General features: G+C 56.8%; 3 protein-coding genes and 1 non-coding gene across 5 annotated transcripts; 1 reads left to right on the top strand and 3 right to left on the bottom strand.

The window, feature by feature from the left end:
* Positions 1-269: 269 nt before the first annotated feature.
* Positions 270-9,352, bottom strand: TAFAZZIN (tafazzin, phospholipid-lysophospholipid transacylase). Of its 2 annotated transcripts, XM_063083230.1 has the most exons (10): positions 8,903-9,352; positions 8,612-8,740; positions 7,562-7,607; positions 7,231-7,316; positions 2,554-2,634; positions 2,427-2,468; positions 2,110-2,172; positions 1,896-1,948; positions 1,400-1,477; positions 271-1,247 (listed from the first exon to the last, which is right to left on the bottom strand). In XM_063083230.1, the coding sequence occupies exons 1-10, from the start codon at positions 9,009-9,011 to the stop codon at positions 1,146-1,148; spliced, it is 789 nt and encodes a 262-aa protein (XP_062939300.1). In that variant the 5' UTR covers positions 9,012-9,352; the 3' UTR covers positions 271-1,145. The 2 variants fall into 2 exon arrangements, with proteins under 2 accessions (XP_062939301.1, XP_062939300.1); XM_063083231.1 differs by lacking the exon at positions 1,896-1,948 and having other exon boundaries at positions 270-1,247.
* Positions 9,353-10,841: 1,489 nt separating this feature from the next.
* Positions 10,842-17,519, top strand: DNASE1L1 (deoxyribonuclease 1 like 1). Its single transcript, XM_063083987.1, has 8 exons — positions 10,842-11,018; positions 13,641-13,855; positions 14,201-14,289; positions 14,372-14,458; positions 15,668-15,768; positions 15,906-16,018; positions 16,099-16,347; positions 16,449-17,519. The coding sequence occupies exons 2-8, from the start codon at positions 13,721-13,723 to the stop codon at positions 16,590-16,592; spliced, it is 918 nt and encodes a 305-aa protein (XP_062940057.1). The 5' UTR covers positions 10,842-11,018; positions 13,641-13,720; the 3' UTR covers positions 16,593-17,519.
* A 994-nt stretch (positions 17,520-18,513) lies between these two features.
* Positions 18,514-20,859, bottom strand: RPL10 (ribosomal protein L10). The gene is made up of 6 exons (XM_063083448.1): positions 20,750-20,859; positions 19,839-19,897; positions 19,641-19,748; positions 19,351-19,489; positions 18,811-18,973; positions 18,514-18,733 (listed from the first exon to the last, which is right to left on the bottom strand). Exons 1-6 carry the CDS (start codon positions 20,770-20,772, stop codon positions 18,581-18,583), a joined length of 645 nt encoding a protein of 214 aa, XP_062939518.1. The 5' UTR covers positions 20,773-20,859; the 3' UTR covers positions 18,514-18,580.
* On the bottom strand, positions 19,023-19,157 carry LOC134368805 (small nucleolar RNA SNORA70). The gene has a single exon (XR_010022506.1). It is a non-coding gene; the product is annotated as a small nucleolar RNA SNORA70 (small nucleolar RNA).
* Positions 20,860-27,890: the final 7,031 nt, after the last annotated feature.

The raw sequence follows: 27,890 nt of genomic DNA, 5'->3' as shown, positions 1-27,890 counted from the left end.
CCAACTCAATCCAGGCATCGGCCTTCCCGCCTCCTGATCACAGCAAGCACTGGTCACAGCCAGCTGCTTGCTGGGCCCTTCAGACACCCCCCCCGTGAACCAGCCCGGTAGGATCAAATAGGTTTTCATACTCAGGGCTCTCCCAAGTATGGCCCCAACCTACCTGGCTAGCTGTGGGGTTTGAAGCAAGTCCATTGGCCTCACTGTTCCTCCTTTGCAAAATGAGACGAATCTGTACTTTTGCAAGGTTGGTATGGGGATTACAGACAATAACTGAGGCCTTAAGTGACCCGTGCACAGTAAGAGCTCAATGCCCATATGCTCAAGTGCTCTCAATGTGCCAAGGGTCACCTCCCATCCCCACCCCAGAGAGGCCGGCCGGAGGTACAACACACACAACATGGATGCTTTATTGTTTAAAAATCATGAAAACCCAGTCCCCAGGATGAGAGGGATGCCAAGAGGTAGAAAGGATGGAGAACTTGGTGGGCCCAGCATGGGGCGAGTGGCCAGTTCTTAGGCCCTCACTGCAGGCTCCCTTCAACTGTCCTTGACTTCTGGCAAGGGGCTGCTCTTCCTGCCAGGCCCTGTCCGGGGCTAGGCCCTGCGGAGGCAGGGGAAACTTGGGCAGAAAGAAGACGTGGCCAACCGCCATCCCAGAGGAGGTAGTGAGCAGCTCTCGGATGGGCAAGGGCAGGTGGGTGACGCGCAGGCTAAGAGGTGTTAGGGGCCTGTCTCTGCAGCTCCACTGGGCCACCTGGTCCCCCACCCAATTATTTGCTCACCTGCCTGCTCTGCTCCCTCCCAACACTAGCTCCAGGGAGAGAACATCTGAAGGCAAGAGGAAGGAGGCCTCTGCCTAAGCTCCTTCCTCCCTTCTTGGCCAAGTGGGAGGAGCTGCTGAGGTGCTTCCTCTAACTGAAGAGCATGGAGGCGCTGGGATGCTCACCAGGTACGAGACAGTTAGGAACACATCTGTCTTGAAACCACAGCTGAGCTGAAAGCATCAGTCCATTCCCCCTCCCCAGGATGCGGGGCAGGAGTCCAAAAGACAGCACCGAGAGCCAGCCGGGCCGGGGTCCCAGCGCTGCTTCTTCCGCAGGCCTTGGAGGACCCAGTGCTTCCTGGAGCCAGCAAGGCAGAGCCTATCTCCCGGGCTGGAGGTGGCTGTGGAGCTGCTCTGCCTGGGTCTTCAGGCGCTGGAATTCATCCTGAATGAAGTCGGTCAGGGCTTTGCGCATCTCCACCTGACGGAAAGGACAGGGATGACCTGCACCTCTCAGGGGGCTTGAACAAGGTGCCCTGGGAGGCTGAGAGGGCTAGGAGGGGGGAGGCGCCCTGCTGGTCGCCTGCAGCGGAGGCCCAAGGACAGCCACAGGGAGCTTAGGAGGAAACTCACGGCTGACTTGTTTTCCGCCCGGAGCCGCTCGAGCACAGGCAGGGCACTGAAAGGCTTCCCGATCAGAACGGTGATTTTCTATGGGGAGGCAGGCCACTGAGGGTGACAAGGAACAGGGGATGCCCACAGTCCCAGCCCAAGCAACCCAAGGAGCCAGAGCCAAGTCCTGTCTGACATGCTGCGCGCTCTCTCTCGGGGCCACTCTCCCTCTTTAAAACCAGGTATTCAGGCTCAGTGGCATCCAAGGGCCATCATGGTCCTGGATCCGTACTGTAGAGACCTGTCCTGTCCCGACCCCGGGGACCAACCCTGCCCCAGCCTGACTTCCTCTGCTCTCATTCTAATGGCCTTAGTACCAGGAAGTCTCTATGTTCCACTCAGTCCCCCTGCTGCAGCCTCAAGCTCAGCTCCTCCTGTATCTGGCCTCCATAGTGATGAGTGGGAGACACATGGCAGATGACAGACAGACAGATAAAGGTCAGCTACCCCTACCCACCTGTCCAAAGCGGGGGAAGTAGGGCGGGCTGTTAGGAAGGACATCATTCATTCCTGCAGCACAGTGGACAGAAGGCTGGATGTGGGGGGAGCAGGGCAGCCTGGGACCGGAAAGAATCCGGGTCCCTTCCCCCCAGGCACCCTCTCTCAGCCACCCAGTGGAACCCCCAAACACCATCTAGGGAAGCTTCCTCCTGTGCCATCCCCAGGCTCACCGATGTGCCACAGTGGCACAATGATGGGGTTGAGGTGACACTCGGCAATCAGGCGCCCAATTCCTGCCCAGGGGAAGAGGCAAAAACGTTGGTATGAGCTGGGCCAAACTTCTGTGCCAGCCTATGGGTAGTGCCACCCCAGCCCTCCCTCAGTTAAAGCCCATCCACTAGGCAAGCCCCTGTCGTGGCACCTGTCCCCTTCCTGCTGCTACCAACACAGCTCTCTGCCACAGTGCAACCCAGTCAGAGGGGGTGGGAGCCAGGGGCCCCCAGGGCCATCTCTGGGCAGGGAGGACAGCCATGCCAGCAGCCCTTACCCCACTTGAAGCGCAGGAACTCGGAACTCATGTTCACTTTCCCTGGTGAGAGAGCAGAGGCGAGGCTCAGAACCTGTCCCGCCCACCCTGGGGGGGCGGGAGGGGCAACCCCAGCAGCCCCACTGACCTTCTGGGAAGATGTGCACCCAGTCCCCATGGTTGAGCTTCTCCAAAATGAAGTCCATCCCTTTCTGGTAGACGCCATCTCCTGCAGAAAAAGGGCCTCTCCCCATCAGTCTCCATTCTCAGGGCCAGGGTGGGGGCGGTGTCAGCTTGTCCTCAGCACTCTCCAAACCTCAGTGAAACAGGCCCTTCTCCCTGGGGCTCATGTGTTGGGGACTACCCTCCCTCCGTCACCCCCTCACTGGAAGGAAGCAGCAGCTCCAGGGATGTTCTCATCCCCCACTGTGCTGTCCACAGACCCTCCAATGACTGCCTCCAGGGCCTGCTCAATCCTGGCCACTGTGGCCCTTGACCTCCTTTGTTCAACAATATCCTCTAAACCTAAGAGCCTGTCATGTGCAACGGAGCATCATCTTACCCCATCTCCTACGGAAACTGAACTTGGCAATACCTCCACCTATGAACCCCCTTTCAGGGGCCCACCCGCTGAGCCACTTCAGCTGCGTACTCACGCTGACCCCCGGGTTGGCTCCCCACCCTTCCTCCCTCCCTCCCTCCCCAGCCAGGCCCACAGTGGCCAGTCAGCTGCTCTCAGAGCCTCTCTTTCTCCTTAGGTGCACCACCCCTGGGGCAATCCTACCAGGTGCTGCCCCTGGCCCAAAGGCTGATGCTGGAGCAAACCAACATCATGATTTCCAGCCTCATTTGGGTCCCAGATTCTGGACAGAAACTGTTTCCTGGGGTCTCAACCAGTTCCCACAGCCACTCCTTTGTGGCTGAGGCCTCAGCCTCCACCATCCCTACCTCCTGCTGGCCCCCCTCTCTCAGGGCTCCCCTGAAAACTAGAGCCCGGCCTCTTGGGAAAGGGAGGACATTCAATCAAACACATGGTATCATCAAGAGCTTCAGAAAAACTCAAACTTGCTATACTGAAAAAAGGTAGACTTGTGTGGAGTATACTAACATTTATAGAGCAAATGTACTTCACAGGGCCGAGCCTCCAAAGCCCTGTAGTTTCAGGTATAACCTAACTTTTTAAAATTACATATGGAAATGTTAAGCTTGCAAAAGACAGGAAACTTTCCCCAGGCTAAAGTCTCTGTTGTAGATAAAGAATTGTAACACAGCAAAATTGCTGGCTCAAGGACAGACATCCTTGGTGCAGGTTAACCTAAAGTTGCCTTATTGTTATGTAAAAATACTGAGGAAACTGCTGTAGGAAAAGACAGTATTTGCTAAGAACAAGCTTTTGTTGGTGGATCGACTTAACCTTTTGCAAATTACATTATGGAATGTCCTTTGTTATTTCACTGATGTTGCCAGCCTCTATTGTTAAACAATACTTAGCCATAACTCCACCTAAGTTGCTTTTCTGTAACTTTCTGGCCTGGAGAATAAATACTGAGAAAGAACCCCAGTTCAGGGTTATTTTTCCAAGAAGGAATGCCCCTCTCTTGAGGATTCCTGGAAAATTAACCACTTCGGGGCTTCTCCCTGCTCAGAAGAAATGGGCTTTGAGTAATCCTTTGTGTCTCTGTCACCCAGGAGGAGAAAGGTGACAAAGAGTTTAACAGACTTAATGCTAGCAACCTTCCACCCTGTAGATGCCCTGCGACCATGCCACTGGACCCAAGAGAAGGAAATGCAAAGCTGGACCCAGCAGCCCAGCAGTCAGCAGCAGCACAGATGTGAATGCCTCCTCTGCATGCGGGCTGGTACTTGCAGCTGTGCGGAGACAATAAGGAAATACACAGGAAGACTCTCATCTACCTCGACAATGGAAAAATAAAAGCAACCGTGTGGTGGACAGAAATGGGAAAGAGGAAGGGGGTGGTTTAAGAAATGGGGTAGAGTAAATATCCTCATCTTAGAAAGTGGGGAGTACGCTGGGAGCACGGCGACGCTCCCGCCGCGGGTTCGGATCCTATATAGACATTGAACTGTCTGATAAAAGGTTTCATTTAAGGGCCGAGCCCGTGGCCAGCCCGTCACTAAAACGACAAAAAAAAAAAAAAAAAAAAAAAAAAGAAAGTGGGGAGTAAAGAAGCCCTGTCACAAAGAGGGAGAAAGACAGACAGACAGACATTGGGAATATCTCTGGCCAATGCACTAAGAAATGGACTTTTAACCTGTTCTCTGCAAGGCCAGTTCTTTGGGAGATGCTAGTTAGGGATCCAGGAGTTTCAACCCAACCCCAGCAGGAACTTGACCCGGCAGCTCACTCAGGGGCTAGAGGTGGGAGCGACGACCCCCTGGAGGTTTCTTAGGGCAGAGTAAGCATAGCAGCTTCCCTGCTTGGGAGCACAGTACATAGTAGGTCATGGCCTTCATGGGTGCCAGCTCCTTCTCTACTAAAATTGAAATTTAAAATAATAGTAATGTGCTTTGGGAGCAACACTTCATAATTTTTGGCTTTTGCAAATACTACTTTTACTCACGTGTGCAGCTTGTGTAAAATCAGTTCAATTCTTAAATATCATACTACAAAGTCTATGCTTAGGAAAAAAAGGAATTTTTTTGGAACACAGAAGTATGCCAAATGGTTCCTTTGCTTCAATCATGTTATCAGATATTTACTGCATGTCAAATCTGTTTGAAAATTTGTCCCTGCCCACTTTCTTTCACTAAAGGTGCTTGGGATTAAGATTTCACTTTCTGTTTTTTAACTGTACAATAAAACCTAGATTCAAGGGCCAGCTGGTTAGCTCAGTTGGTTACAGTGAGGTGTTATAACACCAAGGTCAAAGGTTCAGACCTCCTTACTGGCCAGCCGCAAAAAAAACCACAAAAGCAACAACAACAACCTAGAATCAGAGCAAAAAGAAGAAGAAAAGCAGCAGACACGGAAGGCCTCTGTCTGAGGGTGCAGAGGGGAGGAACTGAGACTCGGGGACGGGCTAAATGAGCAGTGTCCTCATCTCTCAGAGCAGGCCGTGATCCACGCCGCCACGGTCATTCACCAAGGCACTGTGGCCTCTGCTTGTTCTCTCAGAGAGATGGAAGTAGCCTCGGAAAGCAGCAAAAAGAAACCATTCCAGGTCGGCTCTGGGGAGTGGCACTGGGGATGCAGAGGGGTGGGCGCTGCAGCCTCCCATTAGTAGCCCTTTTTATTACCTGAGGTTACCTGATTGGGTTTTACCATGTTTTACTTTGACCAACTAGAAATGATAAACTCTCCCTCGACCTCTAATATCCTTTGGTTACTTCCTTCTCTCTTCTCTTCCTCATAACCAAACCTCTGGGAAGAGTGGCCACCCCCACTGGCCTGCAGTGCCACCGGCCTTCTCAGGCCACAGCAAGCAGGTTCCTGTGGCCGTCACCGTCACTCCATGGAAATGGCATCTCCGGGTCACCAGCGGCTTCTGTGGAGCCACAGGCCCCTAGTTTCTTTCCTCTCTGGCCATTGCTCCCTGCCACCCTGGTGGCTTCTCTCCCTCTGTGCTCTGAGGTGCCATCCTGAGCCTCTGCTCTCTCCCCACTCCCCCTGGAACCTCACCTCTGTATTCATGACTTTGTAGCTGAATCTCCAATTCAAGTGCACATCACACTGCCTCGGGACAGCACCCACTCCACAGGCAACAGGTTCCTCAGATGCAGCACATGCACAATGGGACTCACCTGCTCCCCTCCCAACCCCACCCTGCTTTCCCCTTGTCCCATCTCCCCCTGCTCAAGCCAAACATCTGCTGTCATCTTTGAGTTCTCTTTTCCTCACCCAATCCCACACCTGCTCTATCAATGAGTCCTGTCAACTCTGCCTCCAGAGCATATCCCAAAGCAGTCCCCTCCTCTGGCTGTCCACAGTGACCCTCGGAAGCCCAGCCACAATAATCTGCTGCCAGGACTACTGCGACAGCCCCGAACCAAGCTCCCCCTGGTCCCACTCCCGTCCAGCGGCCAGGGTGCTCTCTCTGAACCACGGATGCAAGCATGCTGCCACCCTGATGAGAGAGCCAAATCCAAAATTCTTAACAGAATTATTGCAGAACCTTCACTTCCTGCCCACAACCTACATTTTCTATCTTTCTCTCTTACCTCTCCAGCACTGGCACACGCTTACCCATGTCTAGAACACCTTTCCCTTCATTTTCTGCTTGGAAAAATTCTGCTTCCCCAGAGGAAGGAGCAATCTGAATTTGAATCCTGCCTTTGCCACCACTCGCCTTGTGACTTTGGGCCAGCAGCTTAATCCCTCAGAGCCCCTCTGTCTGGAGAATGGGGATCAAAATGGCCCCTACCTCCTGGGGTTCTTGAGAGGTACCAAATGGTCACTCAACTTCGGACCCCTCACCCCACAAGCCTGTCTGTTCTCCCAGAAACAAAACCCTCTGGCCTCCCAGTGCATGCTGCCACCTTCATGGACCGATGATACCACACGGCTGTCAGTAAGTCTCTTAGCGACCTCTCTGACAGAAGGGGCTATGGATAATGCCTCCTTGAATTCTAAAGCCAGAGCTCTGGGTCCACACAATCCTTGGGCAGTTGCAGAGAACTGAGGGCTCTCCAAGAAGCCGTCCCTCCTCCAGCAGCCTCTGCTACCTCTGCTGCCACACGATGGAGCTGGGCCTCACACTGGCTCCCAGGATTCCTGTACCCCATAAGTCCCTCCGAGAGAGAGGCACTGGCACCAGCCTCCCTGTCCCAGAAGCGCCTTCCTGCCCCCGCTGCAGGAGCAGCTCACCTCGGCACACGGGCACACACTTGCCCAAGCTGAAGAAGTGGGAGTGCAGCTCCTTGGTGAAGCAGATGTCTGCAGCCGCGGGGGTCCTGGAGCAGGGACAGCTGCTGTCAGCCCTGCCTCCCCTGCACACTGCTCCCCTGCCCCACCCCCAGCATGAGGCCCAACATCATAGGCATGCAGAAGGGAGGCAGAAGGAGGGCCTTTGGGCCCCACCCCAGGCCCTGCCTGCACTGCTGGACGCCGCCTCCTGGGCAGAGCAGGAGGAGGGCAAATCTGGGCAGAGACGGGTGGGGCCTGTGAGGCCCACTGTGAGGGGCCCATTCCTCCTCACCAACGCATCAACTTCAGGTTCCAGATGTGGCGGAGTTTCAGGATTCCTAGAGAAGGAGAGGAAAGGCTTCATGCCCCAACTTACTTTGTCCCCAGGGAGAGCCCTTTTCTGTCACCCCATTTCAGGGAATGAGGGACAAGGGCAGCAGCACTACCTATTTTCCTACAGCTCAAAGTGGCATCTTCCAGACTCTTGGCCTGCACCCCCAAGCTCTTCCTGGCTCCTCCGTCTCCCACCCTCCATATCTTACTAATCATCGCATCTGGTCTGCCTACTTCCTGGATATGTTTTGACTATACCCACTCTTCTACACCTCTCCCTCCACTATCACTGCCACCACTTGCGTCCAGGCTAAAGGATGGTTCCACGGCCTCCTTCCTGGCCTCACACGATCCATCTGTGGCAGCCTACAGGCCAGTCTCCACCCAGCAGCCAGGGTGAGCTTTGGAAGTATTCAATCTGACCAGGTGGCTCCCCATGAGTTCCAGGACAGTCTAACCCCTTCCTTCAGCAGTGGAGACCCTCGGCACCCGTCCACCCAGCCATGTGTTTACTGGAGCCAAGCAACTTCCTGTGAGGTCAGCACAGCAAGAACTTCAAGGTGGGGCAACTGGGCTCCCAAATGGGAATGGTTGAAGGGTACAAATCAAACTCGGGGCAAACCTAGAACCAGTCCCTAGCTGAGAGCTTCCTCAACAACAGGATACCCTATGGTACCCCAATTTGTTCCCAAGACTCTGTGGAACCTTCAATGGTTTAGAGAACAGGATTCCACAGGCCTGACATCAGAGTAAAGAAGCTGTCGGATCTTGCTGTGTGACCATTTCCTCATTCCTTCTAAATGTCTGAGGCTCTCTCCAAACCATGTTCCCTGAGGGGATCCTGAAGGGGCCCCAAAGCAAACTTTCACACCTAGGGCAGGACACCCCAGAAACAAGAGTGCCAGGGGCATGCAAAGAGCCCAGTGAGAAATGACTGTCCTGCTTTTTCTGGGCCCCGTCCCGGGATCTCTCCCTGCCTCCCTGTGCCCCAGCACACTGGTTTAGGTACCCCAGAGATGAGGGTCATCCATGCAGGACTGGTGATTGGAGACGGTGATGAGCGGGGTGGCGGGGCCTCGGTTCTCGATGAGCTCGTACAGCACCTCCTTGTTGTGGACGGTGAGGTGGTTCATGTACTCTGAGGGGAGAGCGTGGAGGAGTCTCAGCCTCCTTCTCCCCACGGGACCCAGGGCTTACACCCGCCAGGCTAGCCCCTGCCGGCGCCCCCAACCCCAAGTCCCAACTCTGGCCGGGCGCGGGGACCCGTGACAGACCCTGCCTCGGCCTGGGGCCCACTCACTGGTCCAGAAGCAGCTGTAGGTGCCCACCAGGCCCATGACGACGCTGCTGGCCAGGGTCCAGCTGAGCGGCGGCACCGCGGGGAACGGCCACTTCACGTGTAGGGGCATCTCCCCCGTCCCCGCCCCCGCCCCCAGCGGCCCGGCGTTCGCCCTGCCACTGGGCAGCCTGTGGGGCAGCTCTAGGCCTGTGTCCTCAAACGCTCGAGGGAGGGGTCTCTGACAGGCCCGCGCAAGGAACAGCGCCACGGCGAGGCGCGACAGGGACTCGACAAAGGTCACCTCGCGGGGCAGGCCAGAGCCGCGCCCGGCCCCACTTTCTAGCCACAGAGGAGCCACAGCCGGAGTCAGAAGCCGGAGTCGCAGTAGGGAACCGGAGGCAGCAGGGGAACTGGCGGAGGCTGCCGCGCGTCCCGCGCACCTGCCGCAAAGCGAGCCCGCGACGGCCCCCGGCCCCCCGCCGCCTGCCGCAAAATGTGCCCGGGCCGCTTGACGGCAGCGGGGGCGGGCCCGCGTGGCTGTGGCCCCGCCCCCGGCCCCGCCCTGCCCGGCTCTAGACCGCCGGCTAGCGGCGCTTCCCTTGGTCGCTTTGCTTCATGCCCAGAACAGTCTCTGTAGGTGACGTGGGCTGCACAGCACGATTATCTGACACCACTCGAGGTCTGGGCTGACGGAGCATTTTTACTTCATTTGGGTTTTTTCTCCTTTATTTTTATTCAGTAAGATTCACATAACATAGAATTAACAATTTTACAGTATTTTATACCATCTTATATTACATATATCTTACGTATTACACCTGCAATATAGATATGTTGTATATTACATTGTGTAATTTTCCACAATTACATACATACAGTTTTACGTAATTACAATATGACATGATTGTACTAGATGTATATGTAATGCAATGTATAAGGGAGTATGTGACAGAATGTGTAATGCATAATATATAGTAATATATACAATAAGATGTTGTACATTATATAATACACATAACGTAGTACTCCATACCATTTAATACATTCGCAGTGTTGTCAACCACTCTCTCTGATTCCAAAACAGGTTCACCTCAAAAGAAAGCCCTGTACCCATTAAGCAGTCTATTTTTAATTTTTATTTTATCTTTATTTTTACTTACGAATTAATCAATTAATTTGCGGCTGGCTGGTACAGAGATCAAACCCTGCCCCTTGCTGTTATCAGCACCACGCTATTTTTTTATTTTTAAGCTACAGTTTTCTTGATTGTAACCTTTTTTCCGGGGCTTGCCGATTAGCGCGCTTGGTTAGAGCATGGTGCTGACACAACCAAGGTCAAGGTTTCGGATCCCGCCACCAGCCAGTCTCCAAAATAAAGATTAAAACTTTCCAACCTTCTGCCCATCAGCACGCCCCATCCAATTAGCGCTTGGGCGCTGCCGACAGGTACAATGTCCTGCATGACTACATGACAACCACCCAGCGAGGACCTGAGCGGATATAACGCCCGCTCGCAGATCCCACCCGAGTCCCCCAATTGTCCCAGCAGCGTCACTGCAGGATCCCCTGGGGCATGGAGCTGCCGGCTGTCTAGTCAGTCCCCTTGTCCCAGGGACAGTTGCTCAGACTGCCCGTGACTTCCACGCGCGTGCTCAGAACGCGTGCGGGCGGCCCGTCACTTGGGGCTTTCCGGGAACACGGAGAGGAGGCTCTCGTCCTCGGGGGTGCCCAGTCCCGCCGCCGGGTTCCCCCGGGTCGGCCACGAGCCCTGACTTGTGCGCCTTCCCCACCCGCCGCAGCCCGGAGGCGCCGGCCCCTCCTTGTCCCGGGCCCTGGACGCAGGGCGCTGCTCGTCCCAGGCGCCGCTGCTGCTCAGTCCCGCCCGCGGCCGGCCTGCCGCGCTGCGGCGACTCACGCGGGCCCGGGAGGGCGGGTCCGGGCGGGACGGCGGGGCGGAGCCGGAGCGGGGCTGCCCGGCGGCGAAGGTGGGGCGTCCGGCCGGGCCCGCTGGCTGGGTCGGGAAGACAAGTTCTTCCTCTTTTCCCTCGGGTCCCTACCAGGCAGGCGCTGAGATTCCGTGGGGTGTCGCGATCCGCTTAAGGCTGACGCAGGCACGGTGACAAGCTGGTCTGCTCAGGTATGGGAGCCCTCGTGGCAGAGGGAAGGAGGGAGGAAGTTGCCCCCTGCCCGGGGAGGGGATTGAGAAGGGAAGGGAACCCCCAGGTGGGGCACTAGGCTGGAGCTGTGAGCCACGGCTGGTTCTCTGGTTCTTCTTCTTCTTCCTTTTTTTTTTTTTTTTTTTGGCGACTGGCAGGTAGGGGGATCCGAACCCGTGACTGGTGTTATAAGGCAGGCCGGTTCTTCTTCCCTGTAGCCCCCATGAGGGTCCCTAGCCTCAGAGTCTCCAAGCCTGTCCGTGCCAGCCCCGGGCTGCCCAAATGATCACATATATCCCAGAATAGTCACCAGGGCAGGGGACCCAAACTAGCATGAGTGACAGAGCACAGGTGGTCAGGGAGAAACAGGCACCAAGCCCAGCCAGGAGGGAGACACTGTGAAGAGAGACAGAGAGGCAGAGAGCACAGAAGAGAGGGCAACCAAGACAGAGGCAGGTAGAGCCTGAGAGGCACAAAGTGAATCCGAGGGGAAGGCGACAGGGTGGTGCAGAAAAGCAGGTAGACACAAGCAGAGGGTGCTACGCCTCGGACTCGAGCAACATGGACGGTGAGCGGAGCCAGGGCCTGAGTCGGAAGGAACAGGGCAAGGTCAGGGGGAGCCTGAGCCAAAGATAAACTGAGGGAGATGCTCAGAAAGAAGGGGGCTCCAGCTGGTAAGATGACCTAGAAGGGCTCACCAGCGGTGGCGGGGACTGGGAAAGAGGCTCCATCACACGTTGCGGACGGGGGGGATTTGGCCAGATCTGAGATTATTTTAAATGCATATGCCTTTGAACTCAGCAATTCTACTGCTAGGACTTTATCTTAAACATAACATCTTGAGCTGGCCAGTTAGCTCTGTTGGTTAGAGCAGCGCCTTGTAACACCAAGGTTAAGGGTTGGGATCCCCATACCAGCCAGCCACTCCCCGCCCCCCAGAAAATAAAGAAAAGGGTAACGTCTCACAAAGTGGTGAGAGGTATGCACGAAGATGTTCCTCTAGTTGCTAGTGAAGGTGGAAAGTTGGAAGCCTTCCTGGGTCAGGGACTGGCTGTATCTCCCATAGTTACTGCATCTGGAGGGGAAATACACTGCTGCAGCTCAAAAGAATGAGGTCAGTCAAGGGGTGGGATCCCCGTACCGGCCAGCTGCCAGTAATAATAGTAATAGTAATAATAAACAAAAAAATAAAAGAATGAGGTTGAGCCCTTGTGCACTCTCGGTGGGAGTGTACAATGGTGCAGCCACTATGGAAAACAGTATGGTGGTTCCTCAAACAATTCAAAGTAGAACTAACATAGGATCCAGCAATTCCACTTCTGGGTACATACCCGAAAGAATTGAAAGCAGAACTGGAGATATATGTGCAGCCATGTTCATAGCACTACTATCCATAACAGCCAAAAGATGGAAGCAGCCCAGTGTGCGTTGACAGGCGAATGGATACACCAGATGTGGTCTAGTCATACGATGGAATATTATTCAGCTGTAAGAAGGAAGGAAATCCTGACACATGGTATGACACACATGACCCTTGAGGTCATTGTGCTCAGTGAAAGAAGCCAGTCACAAAAGGGCAAATCCTGTATGGTTCCACTTCTATGATGTACCTGTATTAGTCCATTTTGTGTTGCTATAACAGAATACCTGCAACTGGTGATTTATAAAGAAAACAAAATTTATTGCTTACACTTTCTGAGGCTGGGAAGTCCAAAGTCCATCTGGTGGTGGTGACAGTGACCCAGGGGTCTCACATTGCAAGATGGTGGAAGCAGAGAGAGCAGAGAGAGGGAGACAGACTCTCCTCTTCTTTTAAAGCCCTCGGAACCACACCCCTGACCACTATTTTTAATCCATCCACTACTGCACGGTCCTACAATCCAGTCACCTCTTCAAGACCCCACCTTACAATTACTGTAATAGGATTCCCCACCCTCTTTACACTGTCACGGTGGGGGCCAAATTTCTTTCTTTCTTTCTTTCTTTTTTAAAGATGACCACCGATAAGAGGATCTTAACCCTTGGCTTGGTGTGGTCAGCACCACGCTCTCCCAAGTGAGCCAACCGGCCGTCCCTATATAGAGATCCGAACCCGTGGCCTTGGTGCCATCAGCACCACACTCTCCAGAGTGAGCCACGGACCGACCCTGGGGCTAACTTTCTAATACATAAAACTTGGGGAATACAATTCAAGCTTCAGGGAGTTTTGGGGGGACATAATTCAATCCACTACAGTGCCTGAAGTCCAATTCATAGACACACGCGAAGTAGAATGGTGGTGCCAGGGGCTGGGGGAGGGGATGGGGAGTTAGTGTTTAATAGGAACAGAGTTTCATTTTGGGAAGATGAACAAGTTCTGGAGGTGGATGGCGGTGACGGTCGCACAACACTGAACGTGCTTAATGCCACTGTGCTGTGCACTTAAACATAGTTAACATGGTACATTTTATGTGATGTGTATTTTATCATGATTTTAAAAAAGAAAAGAATGGGGATCAAGCCATAGGTGCAGACCTCAGCAGGTGCCCCCAGGCAGAGAAGCAGGAAACCTGCAAGGCCAGCAGCAGGGCGAGTGCCGCTTTCTCTGTCCCATGTCCTTCCAGATGCAGAACTGAGCCCTGCTGGGAGCATACCCTGGAGCACCCTGGATTGCTCCTAGGGGCCCAGCAGCCACACATAAGCCATGCACTGCCCAGCTGTACTCCTGTTGGTCCTCCTGGCCGGCGGGATGGAGGCCTTTCGCATTTGCGCCTTTAATGCCCAGCGGTTGACACTGGCCAAGGTGGCCAGAGAGCTTGTGATGACCACCTTAGTTCGGGTAAGTTCATTGCTGTAGGGAAGCTGTGCCCTTAAGGACCACGATCCAAAGCCCCCAGCCCTGCCTGACCAGAACAAGTCCCAGAGAAAAGGGGACATCAAAAGGCATGGGTGCAGAGATGCAGAGCATCTATTGTTGTCCTGGGTCTCCCCTTCTGTAAAATGGGTGGGGTGTGGGTGGGGATGGCACTCAATCTTCTTCCAGGTCCTTTCCAGTCCCAATCCTTTCTGTGGGCCACAGCCACTGAGCCTTGACACTGTTGGCCACACCAGTCCCAGTTCCCCAGATACACTGCCCCCAGGGTGGCTGGCACTGAGTAGGGCTTGCCTTCCTGGTATCCTGCAGATCGTGGCTCGCTGTGACATCATGGTGCTGCAGGAGGTGGTGGACCGTTCTGACACCACCATCTCCCTCCTGCTTCGAGAACTCAACCGGTGAGGAGGGCTTTGTTGGTCTAATCCGGGGCTCACCCAGAACTTTGAGGGCACTGACCGTGGGTTCCACTTTTCCTGGCAGATTTGATGGCTCCGGGCCCTATGAGTCCCTGAGCAGCCAGCCGCTGGGGCGCGGCACGTACTTGGAGAAGTATGTGTACATCTACCGGTAAGCACAGGGGTTGGCGAGGGCAGGGCCAGCCATGGCCCTGCTATGAGATGGCTCATTAGTCCCAAGGGCTACAGGAACCTCCCTCCTGGGGCAGCCTCACCTCATTGCGCTTTTTCTCAACGATTTTGTTCTGGGATCTTCCCTTCCTCTACCACAGCCAGTGTGTCCATCCATCAGGCCTTTCTTCTCCATGCACAAATGCGGGGGTCCCTCTTCCTCTCTCCTGTGGAAGCCACTGGGGCTCAGGGCATGGCTGGACCCCTCTATGGGAGTGGCCGGCAGTGACTGCAGCTTCTGGGAAGAGGCTCAATGGGTGCCGGTTGTGGCTCTTGGGTGGGCCTCATATCTAGAAACAACCCTAAGTCCCTGGGAGGACAGGCTGCGGGGAGCCCTTTGGAGTCAGTATCAAGAGGGCAAGGGGAACTGTTAGGGAAGGAGACCTGTTCTCATATAGATGAAATTATACAATGTCTGGAATTTGCTCCAAAATAATTGGGCAGCTCCTAGGTACCTACCTGAGAGAAACGAAAACAGGTCCCCATACAAATGCTCATCACTCATAACATCCCCAAAGTAGAAATGTCCATGAATTGGTGAATGACATCAAAGTGTCCAAATATCCACCAACCGAAGAATGGTGGACAAAATGTGGTACGCCCATACAGTGGAATATTTATTCAGCTCTAATAGTAATGAAATACTGATCCATGCTACGAGATGGAAGAACCTTGAAAATATTAAGGAAAATAATAAGGGAAAGAAGCCAGTCACAAAAGGCCACGTATTAATTTGGTTCCATTCATATGAAATATCCAGAATAGGTAAATGTACAGGACAGAGGACAGATCGGTGATTGCCCAGGGCCTGGGGGAGTGGAGAGGAGCTGCTAACGGATATAAGCTTTCTTTCTGGAGTGATGACAATGTTCTAAAATTGCTCGTAGTGATAGTTGCACAACCTTGCAAATATACTAAAACGCACAAAATTGTATGCTTTAAACAGGTGAACCTTATGTCATATGAATTATATCTGAATAAAAACAAGTTCTAGAAAGAAAGGCTGTGCCCATATGGAACGGGTGGAGCCAGGACAGGCTCTTACTGGGCTGCTGGTAGAGGCCCCACTGAGTGCCAGCTCTGCTGTTGGCACTAGCAGGCCAAAATCAGTGACACGGGACCACTGCTTTCCATTCCTCGGTCGTCCCAGGTCACACAAGACACAGGTCCTGGATTCCTACGTGTACAACGACGAGAATGACCTTTTTGCCCGGGAGCCCTTCGTGGCCCAGTTCACTTTGCCCAGCAAGGGTAGGAGAGGAGGGTGGGCCTGGTGTGTGGGAGCAGGAGGGGGGTGTGGCTGGCTGCACTCGGGGCGTGGCCACTGGAAGAGGCTGGGGGAGAAGGGCTGGGAATGGGCAGCAGCCCTTAGTCTCCGGGCCTTGCAGTCCTTCCCAGCCTGGTGCTGGTCCCACTACACACCACTCCTACGGCTGTAGAGAAGGAGCTGAACGCCCTATACGACGTGTTTCTTGATGTCTCCCAGCACTGGCAGAGCAAGGTAGGGCCGGGCAGTTTGTGCTGGAGGGACAGGGAAAAGATGGCCTAGTGACCAGGCCCAACTGCTGCTCCGGTCTCTAGGACATGATCCTGCTTGGGGACTTCAATGCTGACTGCACTTCGCTGACCAAGAAGCGCCTAGGTGAGCTAATACTGCGGACTGAGGCAGGCTTCCGCTGGGTGATCGTCGACGGGGAGGACACCACGGTCCGGGCCAGTACCCACTGCACCTACGACCACATCGTGCTGCACGGAGAGCGTTGCCAGAGCCTGCTGCGGGCCGCGGCCGCCTTCGACTTCCCCAGGAGCTTCCAGCTCACCATGGAGGAGGTAGAGGGGTGGGGCTGGCACAAGGAGGGACGGCCGGAGTGGCTCACAGGGAAGCCCCTGAGCCCCAGGCACTGATGCTTTGTCCCACTGCCCATCCCCAGGCCCTCAACATCAGTGACCACTACCCTGTGGAGGTGGAGCTGAGCCGGGTGGCGCACACCGTGCAGTCCTTCAGCCTGGCCACTCTGCTGTTGCTGTCACTCCTGCTGTCGCTCCTGCCCCTTCGGCTGGGCTTGGTGGCCTAACCACCCCACCCCCAGGCCCTCCTCCCGCAGATGTCATGAAGACACTGCCTTTAGGACTCCGACCTTGGCCTCAGAAGTAACTCGAGGGTCTTCAACTGCAGTCCCCCTCCATCTGACTGCAGCACTGCCCCACGTGACTGCAGTCCCCCTCCATCTGCCTTTGGTTTGGTTGGGCTTGTCCGTGAGGCTGCACCCATGCCATCCCCCCACAGGTAGTGTTGGGATTGGAGACAGCAGGCCTGAGGTGGGGGGAGGGGAAGGGAGGGCTCAGAAAAGGGAAATACAACAGATCAAAAGATTCTGTGAGAAAAAGGAAACCTGCACAACACAGATAACAAAAAGCCGGATTGGGATATTTAACCTGTGTGTAGCAGATATGCCAACTGGCTACCTTTACTGTACACAGAATTCATGGGAATCAAGAGAACATTAAGGCCTTAGTAGATACGAGGATGGAGAGAAGCAGTTACGCCACCACCACCAAATGGAAAATGTTTCGACTCATTGTAACCCAGTGAATGAATAGCCTGAAAACAGCCGTCAGGCCTGTTCATGACCACTGCACAGCCCTGCTTCCACCACCCAGTGGGGTGCTGTCAGTCCATCCTGGCACCTGGTACACCTGTCAGTCTGGAGGATCTGAACCCTTGACCTTGATGTTATCAGCACCATGCTCTTTACCAAGTGAGCTAAACAGCCAGCCCCATAGCGAAACTTCAACAGTGATTCTATCTAGAGTGTTGGTATCATGGGGTCCACTCCTCTACAGTACATTTTCCAAGAAACAAGCTCAGTAAAAACACCTATTGGGATGATGTCAGGGCCATTTAAAGTGCAAATCACAATCCTGGGTTTTTTTTTTGTATGTTTATGGTTTCTGAGCTGTCTCCCCACGTCAAAAATAAAGGTAATTTAAAACTTTAGAAATGGCTATAGATGGTGTAAAAAGCCGGAGGCCTGAGGACCACAGGCTGGGGACTTGGGGAAGTGCCTGTTGGTGGCTGCTAAAAGCAGGTTGCATGCGAGATGAGGCTGGAGCCAAGGGAACAAACCACACCTGAGAAGGCTCTCTGGCCACAATGCCCCAGAGCTCTGGAACCAGATCCCACTTCCAGGGCCCAGGGCTGAGTTCATCCTACCTAGGGCAGCAATCCTGGCCTATTTGTGCTGCTCCCCCAGGCTACTCCTCAGAACCCTAAAGCTGCTCTTACTGTTGGGGTTTAGGACAGAACGCCAGGATCCCCAGGCTGAAGGTTGCTCCACACTTACTACCCAAAGGCCTTTTGCTGCCAAGCCTCTTGGGCTAGGTAGGTGTCAATGGTGGGTCCTGGAAATACAGGCTCGAGAAGGGCTGGTGGGTGGGCGGGGCCCGGGACAGCATGTGAAAGAAGTTGGGGAAAACATGGAAATGGGGTCAGGCCCCAGATTACTCAAGCAATACTTAGACAACCCCAACCCCTAGAGGACTGCTTAAACCAGGTGGCCGGAATTGAACCTGGTTTGGTTCACTTCTACCCATTGCTGGTCGGGAACACGTGGATGACGATTCCACCATAGACGTTACCCTTGGCCCAGAAGCCCTTCTCCATCCCACAGAGTAGGATATTCAAGCAGCAAACAAAGCATATAGACTGATACCTGCCTAGGTTTGCAAGTGACGTGCTGCCCTTCATTACCTCCCCGCCTCAGGGATTTGCTGAAAGCAGCTGGGATCTAGGGAAGTGCAAGTCAAAGCCTAAACTAAGTAACCGGTGAAAGGCCAACAATTCTAGCCCTTTCTAGGGTTTGTTTCCTCAGCCCTGCTTAGTGCCAATTAGGGTCTCACAGCACAGCTCAGTTGACAGCCTAATTCTGAAGCGCGGTGATCCTAAGGTTCCCAAGAGGCTCCTTTCCCTCCCACAGGAATACAGATGCAAAGACATAGGTGGACCAGAAGTAGGGATTTATTAGCAGGTGCAGGTAAGGAGGCGGCAGCACAGTGAAAGCCCTTATGAGTGCAAGGCCCGCCACTTGTCCAGGGGTCCACGGTTGGGGATGTACTTAACCCCACAACCATCCGGGATGAGCCGCTTCTCAGCCACCATGTCTTCAAATTCATCTGCATTAAACTTGGTAAAGCCCCACTTCTTTGAGATGTGGATCTAGGAAGAGATGGAAGACTGAGTCAGGAGGCCTGGTGCAAGGAAAGGCGGGAGAAGGGAGCTGCAGCACTGCTTACCTTCTGGCGGCCAGGGAACTTGAACTTAGCTCTGCGTAGGGCCTCAATCACATGCTCCTTGTTCTGCAGCTTGGTGCGAATGGACATGATGACTTGGCCAATGTGAACCCTGGCCACTGTGCCCTGAGGCTTTCCAAAAGCACCTCGCATACCAGTCTGGAGCCTAGATTGGGGCCAGCACTAAGTCAGAGACATGAATGTCCACTGGAAAAGGCTGTCTCCAAGGTCCCTTAGGGCAACCCGTACAAGCAACAGGCTGCATACACTACCAAGGAGGCTGCTGTTTGCAGCCATTGCACACTGGGCCACCACAAAGAAAGGAGCACAGTCGGCTTAATTGGCTGCAGAGGACCCCAAAAGGAACCAGTGAGAAACCTTTCAAGGTACCACCAGGTCCCTTCTGACAGCCCTAAAACTACCTGCTTACTGGCAGATGGTTGCCACCATCAGGCTCAAAGCATGAAGTACTACTCTCTTCCAATACCTGTGGCCCAGAGGCTGCTAAGATGTAATCATGGAAAAGGCTCAGGCCCACCTCACCTGTCAGCCCCAGCACAGGACAACATCTTGTTGATGCGGATGACGTGGAAGGGATGGAGCCGTACTCGAATATGAAAGCCATCTTTGCCACAACTTTTTACCATGTACTTGTTGGCACAAATACGGGCAGCCTCCAGGGCTAGGTGGAGGAAGAAATGCAGCAGAGTGAGTTTTGTAAAAAGGCTCATGCTTGCTAATGAGCTGCTAATTCCAGGGCAGTACATTCTGTGTCAGGCTGACGGAGCACATAGGAAACCACTGTGGGCGATTAACAAAGACTCCTGCCTCACCTTCGGAGGAGAGCTGCTCGTACTCATCTGACACCATGTGGCCACACAGTGGGAACTCGTCCACTTTTGCTTTCTTCCGCCCGAGATCAAAGATGCGGATCTTGGCATCTGAAAAAAAGCTCGTGTGAGTGAGTGTGGGGTACTGTGAGGAAATTAGTTAGCACAGCCAAACCGTTTGGGAGTTCTTCCAGTACTTACCAGGGACACCTCGGCAGAAGCGAGACTTTGGGTATGGCTTGTTCTTACAATACCGGTAACTGCAGGGGGAAAAAACCCATGTTTGGTGGGGTTCACAAGGAAAGTCAACAAGCACTTACTTACGAGTGTCCCTTCAAGGAACAGCAAGAGGGCATAGAAGGGGGTGGGGAACGCATGTCAACCTCTAAACTACTTCCATTCTGGGAAACTGGCTCCAAGTTAACACATGGTCAGAACAGGAGACCACAAAAATGACACAAACACCAGAACCATCAAAGTACCTCTCTTTACCCCTAACTTTAAGCTTTCTCTCAAGCGGACACTTTTAAATAAAACTTCCCAGTTAAAAAATATATACTCTCCTTGCAGGCACTGCGTACTTTAAATTCGCTGTTTGAGTAGCACAGTTCAGGCCACCCAAAGATTTTTCGGGCACGTGGCACTAAATCCGCCTCCGAGCCGCGTGAACGGCGACCGGCGCCCCCTGCAGGGCAGCCAAGGAGGGTGCACCCGCTTTTCCCGGACTGCCCTTGGCGTCCGAGAAGACCGCACGGCACGTCGTCTGGAAATAAGGGATCGCACACAAAGGCCCCGAGAGGGAATCGAGCCCGAAAATGCGGCGAATTCCCAGAGCAGAATATGAAATGCAAGGCGCACGTCGTTTCCTGCCCGACACATGCAGTCCTAAGTCAATCCGCCAACCCAAAAACAAAACGGGGGGAGCGATATAGGAGGACATGCACTTTTAAAGAAAAGGAAAATATGGTAAAATCTGAAACTAAAAACAATCCGGAAGATATCAGAAAAAACACGGGGTTAAACCCGAGGACAAGACCGCTGCCTGCGGAAGGCTCCACCCAAAGGCTCCGTCCCTTTGCCCAGCAGTGAAATTGCATGAATCTGGCACTCACCACCGAGCGGGGCGGCGGCCCATAGCGACACCAGGACCTCCGGTGGCTACAACGAAAAAGACAAAGTCAGAAGAGAAAACGAGGACAGGCCTCAAACTAGAGAAGAAAAACGGAAACGTCATCTAAGAAACACGAGGCTCTGCCTACTCACCGCGCCGAAGAGAAAGAGACGTTTCCTCCCCTGCGCGTGCCTTATATAGGCGGGCTAATCTTCGCGCGTAGAAACCATAGAGTTCCGGGGAGAGCGGGTGGACGCTCTGTCAGACGTCTCAACCATAGACGCAACGGCGCACTGCGCCTGCGGGCGGGCGAGGCTGAGCGCATGCGCACAGAGGAGAGGTGGATGGGCAACTGGCCGCGAGCAGCCAGTTGGCGAATGGGACTTCGCCACATCGGCGTGAGAAGCCCGCTTCCGGCTGGCCATTTTGGGCATAGAATTCTTGCCCTAGGCCTTGCTGTAACTATGACAGACGTATATTCCAAGAGTTGGAAGAAGGAAAATACACCCGGCTGGGTCTCGCGACGGCCGCGCGGGTGTTCCCGAGCTTGCGGGGCCGGGGACACACGCTACGTGCCTCCCTCTGGGCTGCAGGGCCCCCGGCGGCGAAGCGCCATGCTGGGGCCTCAGCCCCCAATCCTTTGTCAACCGGGAGGCCGGAACGGGAGACCCTCCCCTCACACCCCCTACTCAGACCGACGAGTAGCCCTTGCTGTGAGTAGTGCGCCGTGGCCTATTGCCCGGAGACCCCGGGATCTCCGACTTTCGGGGGGAAGAGGCCCAGAAGAAGCTTCCACGGAGATCCATGGCCCGGGAGACTGTGGGCAGCGCTGAGTCCGACCTGCCCTCCCTGCCCAAGCAGGATAAGAACGGTTGAGCTCCCCAGGGTGATGTGTAAAAGACGGAAGGAGGAAAGTGACCCCACTCGGCGGAGGAAGGAGCCCCGTCACTCCGTCCCGGCCCCGCCCCGCGCGCTCCCTTGCACCGCCCCCACCCCGGCTTCTGCCCGCCCCTCCCCCGGCCCCGCCCTCCCGGCGGCCACCGCCCTCCTCCCCCCGCGCCGTGTGCACAGCCGGCCGCTCCTGGGGCTCTAGGCAGACGTTGGGGGAGCACCGATGCCGCGCACGCTCAGCCCCGCACGCGAGCCCCGCACTACTCAGAGCCCACTCCGATCCGCACGCCCCCACTCCCCTGCCCCCACCACACAACCCCAACCCCCCACACTCCCCTCTACGCGCCCCCCACGCCCCCCACTCCACACGACCCCCACACACGCATCTCCACAAGCGCCCCTCACCCCCCACTCCCCTCCACACGAGCCCCACACACCCCACACACCCCAACCCCCCCACACGCCCCCAACCACACCCCCACACACGCACCTCCACAAACTCCCCCCAGTCCTCTTCACACCCTCCAGTCCACCTTCACACGCCCCCCACGTCCACTCCTCTCCACACGACCCCCACACCCCAAACCCCCACACGCCCCCACTCCCCCCACAAACGCACCTCCACAAACGCCCCCCACTCCCCTCCACACACACCACACTCCCCTCCACAAACGCCCCCCACTCCCCTCCACACGCCCCCCACTCCATATGCCCGCCACACGCCCCCCGCCACACGCCCCCCACCACACACCCACACTCCCCTGCACACACACCCCCCACTAGTCCCGAGCATACCCGGGACTCCCCCCCCCCCCCCCCCCCCCCCCCCCCCCCCGCACACAGGGTAGGATCCAGGGACAGGTGGGCAGCGCTGGGGCCCGAGGCTCGGGCGAGTGTCTGTCCATGCTTCTGGAGGTGGGGTCGCAGTAAGGTGACCAAGTCGTCCCCATGTCACTCGACAGGGGTGGCCCTCCAGGGGGACGTGTGGTTGGGCATCAGCTGCGGCCCCCTCAGTGCCCGGCCTGTCACCTGGGTGAAGGAGGCCAAGGCGAGCCCACGGAGAAAGCGGGGGACCTCGCTGGCCCGGGGGTTCTCACGCTGGAGGGCGTGTTCACACACCGATGGCACCACGCGGGGCCCAGCCCGGCCGGGTGTCTTTCGGCCGCACTGCCCTCACCGGGCTCGGCCCCCGGGGGGGACACCGCGGGAGGCCGCTCTCTGCCCTGGGTGGTCTGTGCTCGGCCCCAAGGGCAGCCTGTCCCTGACTGCAGCGGCCGATGCGCGACGATGGTCTCCAGAAGAGCCGCAGCTGCTGCAGAAGCGCCGCCTTCCAGCGGCCGCTCGTCTCCTCGCCCTGTGCTCTGGCGTCCGTGGCCTTCGCCTTGCTGGTCCCTTCCAGCCAGCCCTCTGTCGGTTACAGACGGGAGCCCCCGGTCACGCCTTGCTATTTTTTCCCCACGTTGTCACTTGTCTCGGACTTTGTGGTTTGGGGTTTGCGTTTGGTCAGGCAGACGGTTTTAGTTTTCGTGTCATCGGAATTCCCAGGCTTTTCCTAATGGCTTCTGGGGTTTCCCGTAGGTTTGCTTCAGGCCCAGGTAGAGTGGCCGTCCCCACTGAAAATCGTGCCCTGGTTCCCGACTGCGGCGTGACAAAGCACCGCAAACGTCACCACTCTCCTGACGAACGCTGGCTGCCTCCCAGGTTTCAGAGGGACAGGCTCTCGGAGGGGCTGCTGCAGGGGCGGGGGTTCCAGCTCAGGGTCCCCCCCAGGCTGCAGCCATCGGGTCCCACTGCGTGGGGAGGCGCCGCTTCCAAGCCCGTTCATTCGGGTGCCTCTGGGCGTGGAGGCCTCAGTTCCTCCTCACGTCCTCTCCACGGGGCTGCTCTTGGCAGGGCGTCCCCGGGACCAGTGACCCCAGAGAGACAGGGCAGGGGAGAGCAGCCCAGACCAAGCCAAGGTCTTTCTATAAGATCATCTCCTAAGTGACACGCCTTCGCCTCTGCCGCCTTTATTATCGGTGTCACGGGTCAACCCTGAACAGTGCCAGAGTGGATGACACACGCAAGGGTGTAGCTTGTTGCCGTTTGCCACCAGTCAGAAGGACTGTGCGCCACTCCTGGGCCTGAGCCGTCTTCCTCGGGAATGTGTCGTCCTTGGTGGACGCAGGGTGGCAGGGCACATCCTCCGGGCCAAGACTGGGCAGGGCCTGTGTTTATCAGAGCGGAGAGTGGTTTTTACCTCTTTAAAGGGTTGCGAGATAAAACGCACAAAACCCAGACAGAGAAAGGCGACCGTGCCCCAGAGTCCCCGTGTGGCCCGCAGAGCCTGCAGCACATGCTCTTGGGCGTTTCACAGAGAGCGTTTGCCAGCCCTGTTGGGTTAGTCACCATCCTGCAGCCCTGGGAACAGGGGCGGGGGGCCCTTTCTCAGCCCAGCAGCCCGTTCAGCATCCTGTGCGTCCCCCACCTCCAAGGCCCCCACCCCCTGTCTTCTCCTTCCCCACCCAAGCCCCCCTTTTCCTCCATGGCAGGTGGCGGCAGGTAGCCAGGTCCTGGGCTCTGGTGGCTTAGGCAGGGGCAATCATCGGCCTGCAGGAGATTGGGGCGCTGAGGGGCAGGCGGGGTCCAGGAAAAGAGCTTCCCACTGTGGCCAAAGGCGGCCGTTTAACCCTAACCCTAACCCTGGAGACGTGCCCCATTCTTCTGGCTGGGACTCGGAGGTGACTTCCTGATGACGCTCTTGGTGGCTCTCAATTTGTCACAGAGGTTCTGTGGGCGGTGAGTGCCTTTCCCGTTGGCTTTTGCCACTGGGCAGTGCCGGGGCCCTTGGTGACAGCTTCTGGCACCTTCCGAAGCTTCCCTGAGCTTCTCAGACTCCGGGAGAGCCCGTTGCTGGGCCTTTCCTTGAAGAACGTGTTCTGGCACGTGGGGACAACCCCTCGGCCGGGGTGTTGGGCTGAGGGGTGCTGGGGCTCCTCGGGACACAGTCAGGCCTGGTGCACCTCCACACTCCTCGGGCCATCTGACCACTCGCTGTCCTCTCTGTCTCTCTCTCCTCTGACTGAGCCCAGCCGGCTGCCCCTGCCTGTGAGGGCCCCGGTGGCCTGGACGGGGCCTGGGTCCTCCCTCCCCCCAGATGCAGGGCACCCTTGGCCAGGGGGTGCTCTCCTAGTGGCCCGCTCTGGGGATGGGCTCACTTGCGACAGCAGCCAGACCCTGTCCTGACCCGCGCACCCACATTGACTTAGCACCTCCCCCTTCGGCCCACTGGCTCCGTGGAGGTTCCCAGAGGGTGTGCTCTGGAGCACCCTGGCTGGGGCTCTGGACCCATAGGCGGCCATCGGCGGCCCCCGGATTGCACCTGCTGCCAGGCAGGATACAGGGGCCTCTTGGGGCAGGGTGACCCCCCCTTGGCACCTGCACCCAGGGCCACCCAGGGCCTCTCCAGCCGTCTCCAGTCGGGGGCCTCCGCTCCTGCTCCGGATCAAGGTCCTGCCCTTATGGAGACCCGCCCTTAGGGACTGGGCCCTGGAGAACAGGCACTGGGACGGTGCCCTTTCAGGCCAGCGCCCTGCCTTCTGGGCACCTCCCACAGGCTCTGGGCCACCGTCAGCTGGGGCTGGGGCTCCTCTCTGGTCTAGCGGGTGACCTGGACTGTGAGTGCGGGGGACAGGGAGAGCATTCGGCCCCACCATCCCGTCTGGGAGCCCTGGGTGGGTACAGCACCTCTTCTGAGAGTTGCCACCCTGGGCAGGTGCCCTCTGCCTGGTGTCCGCCCCCCCCCCCATGGCTTGACACCCCATCTGGGCACCTCCTGCCATCCACCCAGCACTATCCACTCCTCAGTCAGGTTCTGGCCGCCTGTCCATGTGCCTGGGGCACCCGGCCCCTCTCTTGATGTCCCCGAAACCCCCCCCCCCCAGGGATGTCTGATGCCTCTCTGTGCCTGTGTGTTCCTGAGTTGCGGGTGGATGGTGGCCGGGGTATTCCCACTGTCACCTACTTCCTGTTCTGTTTGGCCCCTGGGGGGGGGCGCCCTCTCTGCCCTGTTCCCAGCCTGTCCCCTTGCCCTGGGCCGGTCCCCTGCACTTCCCCCTCAGGTTCCCAGGTCCACTGAGAGGAGCCCAGAGCCCTGGAGTGGAGCCGAGGCTTCCCTGTGTGCTGTGTGGGGGCCCCACTAGAACCCCGAGGGACTCCTGGCCAGTGTTCCCACTGTTGCTGAAGTGCTGGGACTCTCGCTGTAGGGTGGGTGCCAGCTCTGCTGTGAGGGGCCATTGCTCCCTTTCCTCACCGGGATCCCCCTGAAGGGTGGGGACAGAGACAGGGCTGTGGGGAGGCAGAATGAAGGTCGGGGTGCAGAGGTGTGGCAGGGGCAGAGGCAGAGGCTGGCTGGGTCAAGGGGGCGATCAGCCGGGCCATCTCCCTTCCCCTGCCCTCCCTGGACACAGTCCAGACAGAACCTGCAAGTTCAGGGGCTGCTCCCACCTGGGGCCAACCAGCCCGTCCCCTCCTCGGTGTCGGTGGGTGAGATGTGGCCAAGCCGGCGAGGGTTCATGGCCAGGACCTCCCCTCTGCTCGCGGCATCTGTTGGCCAGCAGGGCTCAAGCGTGGGGCCTGGTGGGGCGGGGCCGCTACCCTGCCGGCTCTGGGCCGAGTGGCCAGGCCACGACACCCTGTGTGTGAGCCCGGCTGAGGGGGCCGGACCTGTGCACCCTCCTGGCTCCTCCTGGTAGCCTGGTGGGTCCTCCCGGGGTTTACCCAGTGTGGCCGGGTCACAAGGCCATTTGCTTCCTGCAGGATGAGGGTCTCTAGTGCTCCTATCCTTGGTCTCATCTACCTGCTCTGTCCCTGGAGGCCCCTGGCCAGGACGGTGCCGGGTCTTGCTCCCTCTTACCTCCCTGCCTGGGTGGCCTCCAGCACCCCGCCTTGTCTGGCCTGGGGCCTCTCGCCAGGGCTGTCCCCAGGGGCCCGTTTCCCCCCTAGTTGGGCGTGTTCCGCCCTTGCTGCCCCACTTATGTCACGGCCGCTGCCTGGGTGTGATGTGGAGGGGAGGGGACGGCCACTCCTGGTTAGCCCAGCTGAGCTCTGGGGTGGTTCCCCCCTGGGGCCCCTGCCAGGCAGGGGTTGGGAGAGGATGCTGGGTGGGGCCATCTCCCCCAGGTGGGGCAGCACGGGGCGGGGGCAGGAGGCTCAGGGCTGGAGGGGCAGGCCCAAGGGTGCAGAGTCCTGGGTACATGGTGGGCTGAAGGGAGAAGGTGGTGCCTCAGGAGGACCTCCCGTCCTCCCACTGGCGCTGGACCTCTCTGGACCTGCTGCCTCCCACCCCCTCTCCAGCTGGGCAGCGTGTAGAAACTTCCAGAGGGCACCTGCCCCCTTCACCTCAGGGCCATTGAGCACGGTGGGAGCAGTTTGGGAACAGTATTGGAACTGGAGGTGGGGGCTGGACTTTATCCAGCTGTGCCCTGCTGGCCCTTTGGGCAGTGTCTCCCTGTGACAGTCCCAGGTGGAAATAAAAGCAGGGATCCTGCCTGAGCTGTGGCTACCCATGCTGTGCCCACTCTCTCCATGCTGGTGAGCAGGGAAGGGGGTACAAAGCCCTCAAGGGGCTTCAGTTAGCTTGTGCATATGGTGGCAGCAGGCTGGCCCACTCCCTTGACACTCATGGTCTTCCTGACCATGACTCTGGCCTTGGGCCATGGGCTTAGAGCTCATGCCGGGGCATGGGGTCAGGGGGTTTCCCAGTGGGGGCAGTGGTCAGCATGTCAGGTGCTAGGGAGCAGAAGGAGGAGCTGGCCTGAAAGCTCAGCTTCGGCCCAGAGAGCCTTGACCCTGACGCTTGCCTGCAAGTGACTAGGGCAGTGGTGTTGTCACTGCAGGGATTTTGATGAAGGCCGAGGCTGCCTGCTACCTGTAGCCGTTATCCAGGGGCTGCAGGCAGCTGTGCAGCCTGCAGTGGGGACATTTGAGCTGTGTGCTGTTATCTGGGAGGAGTTGGGGCATTGTGTTTTGGGTTGATTTTCAGGGTGGGAGATGCACAAGGCTGGCGTGGGGGGCCCATGTGTGGAATGCAGAGGCAGGATATTGAGCAAGGGGCAGGATAGCCCCAGCACACTGATGGCAAGACAGAGCCATGGCAAAGCCTGCCCAGGGAGGGCAGGACCCACGAGGACACTTAGACCACAGTGCTGTGTTTCCCTGGGATAGGGGCCTGGAATGCATCTACCCGCTGCCTGTTCACTGAGGGGCCCTGA

Source organism: Cynocephalus volans, chromosome X, assembly GCF_027409185.1.
Source record: "Cynocephalus volans isolate mCynVol1 chromosome X, mCynVol1.pri, whole genome shotgun sequence".
Taxonomy (NCBI): Eukaryota; Metazoa; Chordata; class Mammalia; order Dermoptera; family Cynocephalidae; genus Cynocephalus; species Cynocephalus volans.
This window is presented reverse-complemented; position numbering and strand designations above follow the sequence as displayed.

Coding starts and splice junctions, on each gene's coding strand:
- DNASE1L1 (XM_063083987.1), top strand. CDS start 13,721: ATGCACTGCCCAGCTGTACTCCTGTTGGTCCTCCTGGCCGGCGGGATG. Junction 14,459..15,667: donor AAGTATGTGTACATCTACCG/GTAAGCACAGGG, acceptor CGGTCGTCCCAG/GTCACACAAGACACAGGTCC. Junction 15,769..15,905: donor GTTCACTTTGCCCAGCAAGG/GTAGGAGAGGAG, acceptor CGGGCCTTGCAG/TCCTTCCCAGCCTGGTGCTG.
- RPL10 (XM_063083448.1), bottom strand. CDS start 20,772: ATGGGCCGCCGCCCCGCTCGGTG. Junction 19,898..20,749: donor GGCCGCCGCCCCGCTCGGTG/GTGAGTGCCAGA, acceptor TTCCCCCTGCAG/TTACCGGTATTGTAAGAACA. Junction 18,974..19,350: donor TCCTGTGCTGGGGCTGACAG/GTGAGGTGGGCC, acceptor GCCCCAATCTAG/GCTCCAGACTGGTATGCGAG.
- TAFAZZIN (XM_063083230.1), bottom strand. CDS start 9,011: ATGCCCCTACACGTGAAGTGGCCGTTCCCCGCGGTGCCGCCGCTCAGC. Junction 7,317..7,561: donor AACCTGAAGTTGATGCGTTG/GTGAGGAGGAAT, acceptor TCCCTGCTCCAG/GACCCCCGCGGCTGCAGACA. Junction 2,635..7,230: donor GTGTGTGCCCGTGTGCCGAG/GTGAGCTGCTCC, acceptor CTTTTTCTGCAG/GAGATGGCGTCTACCAGAAA.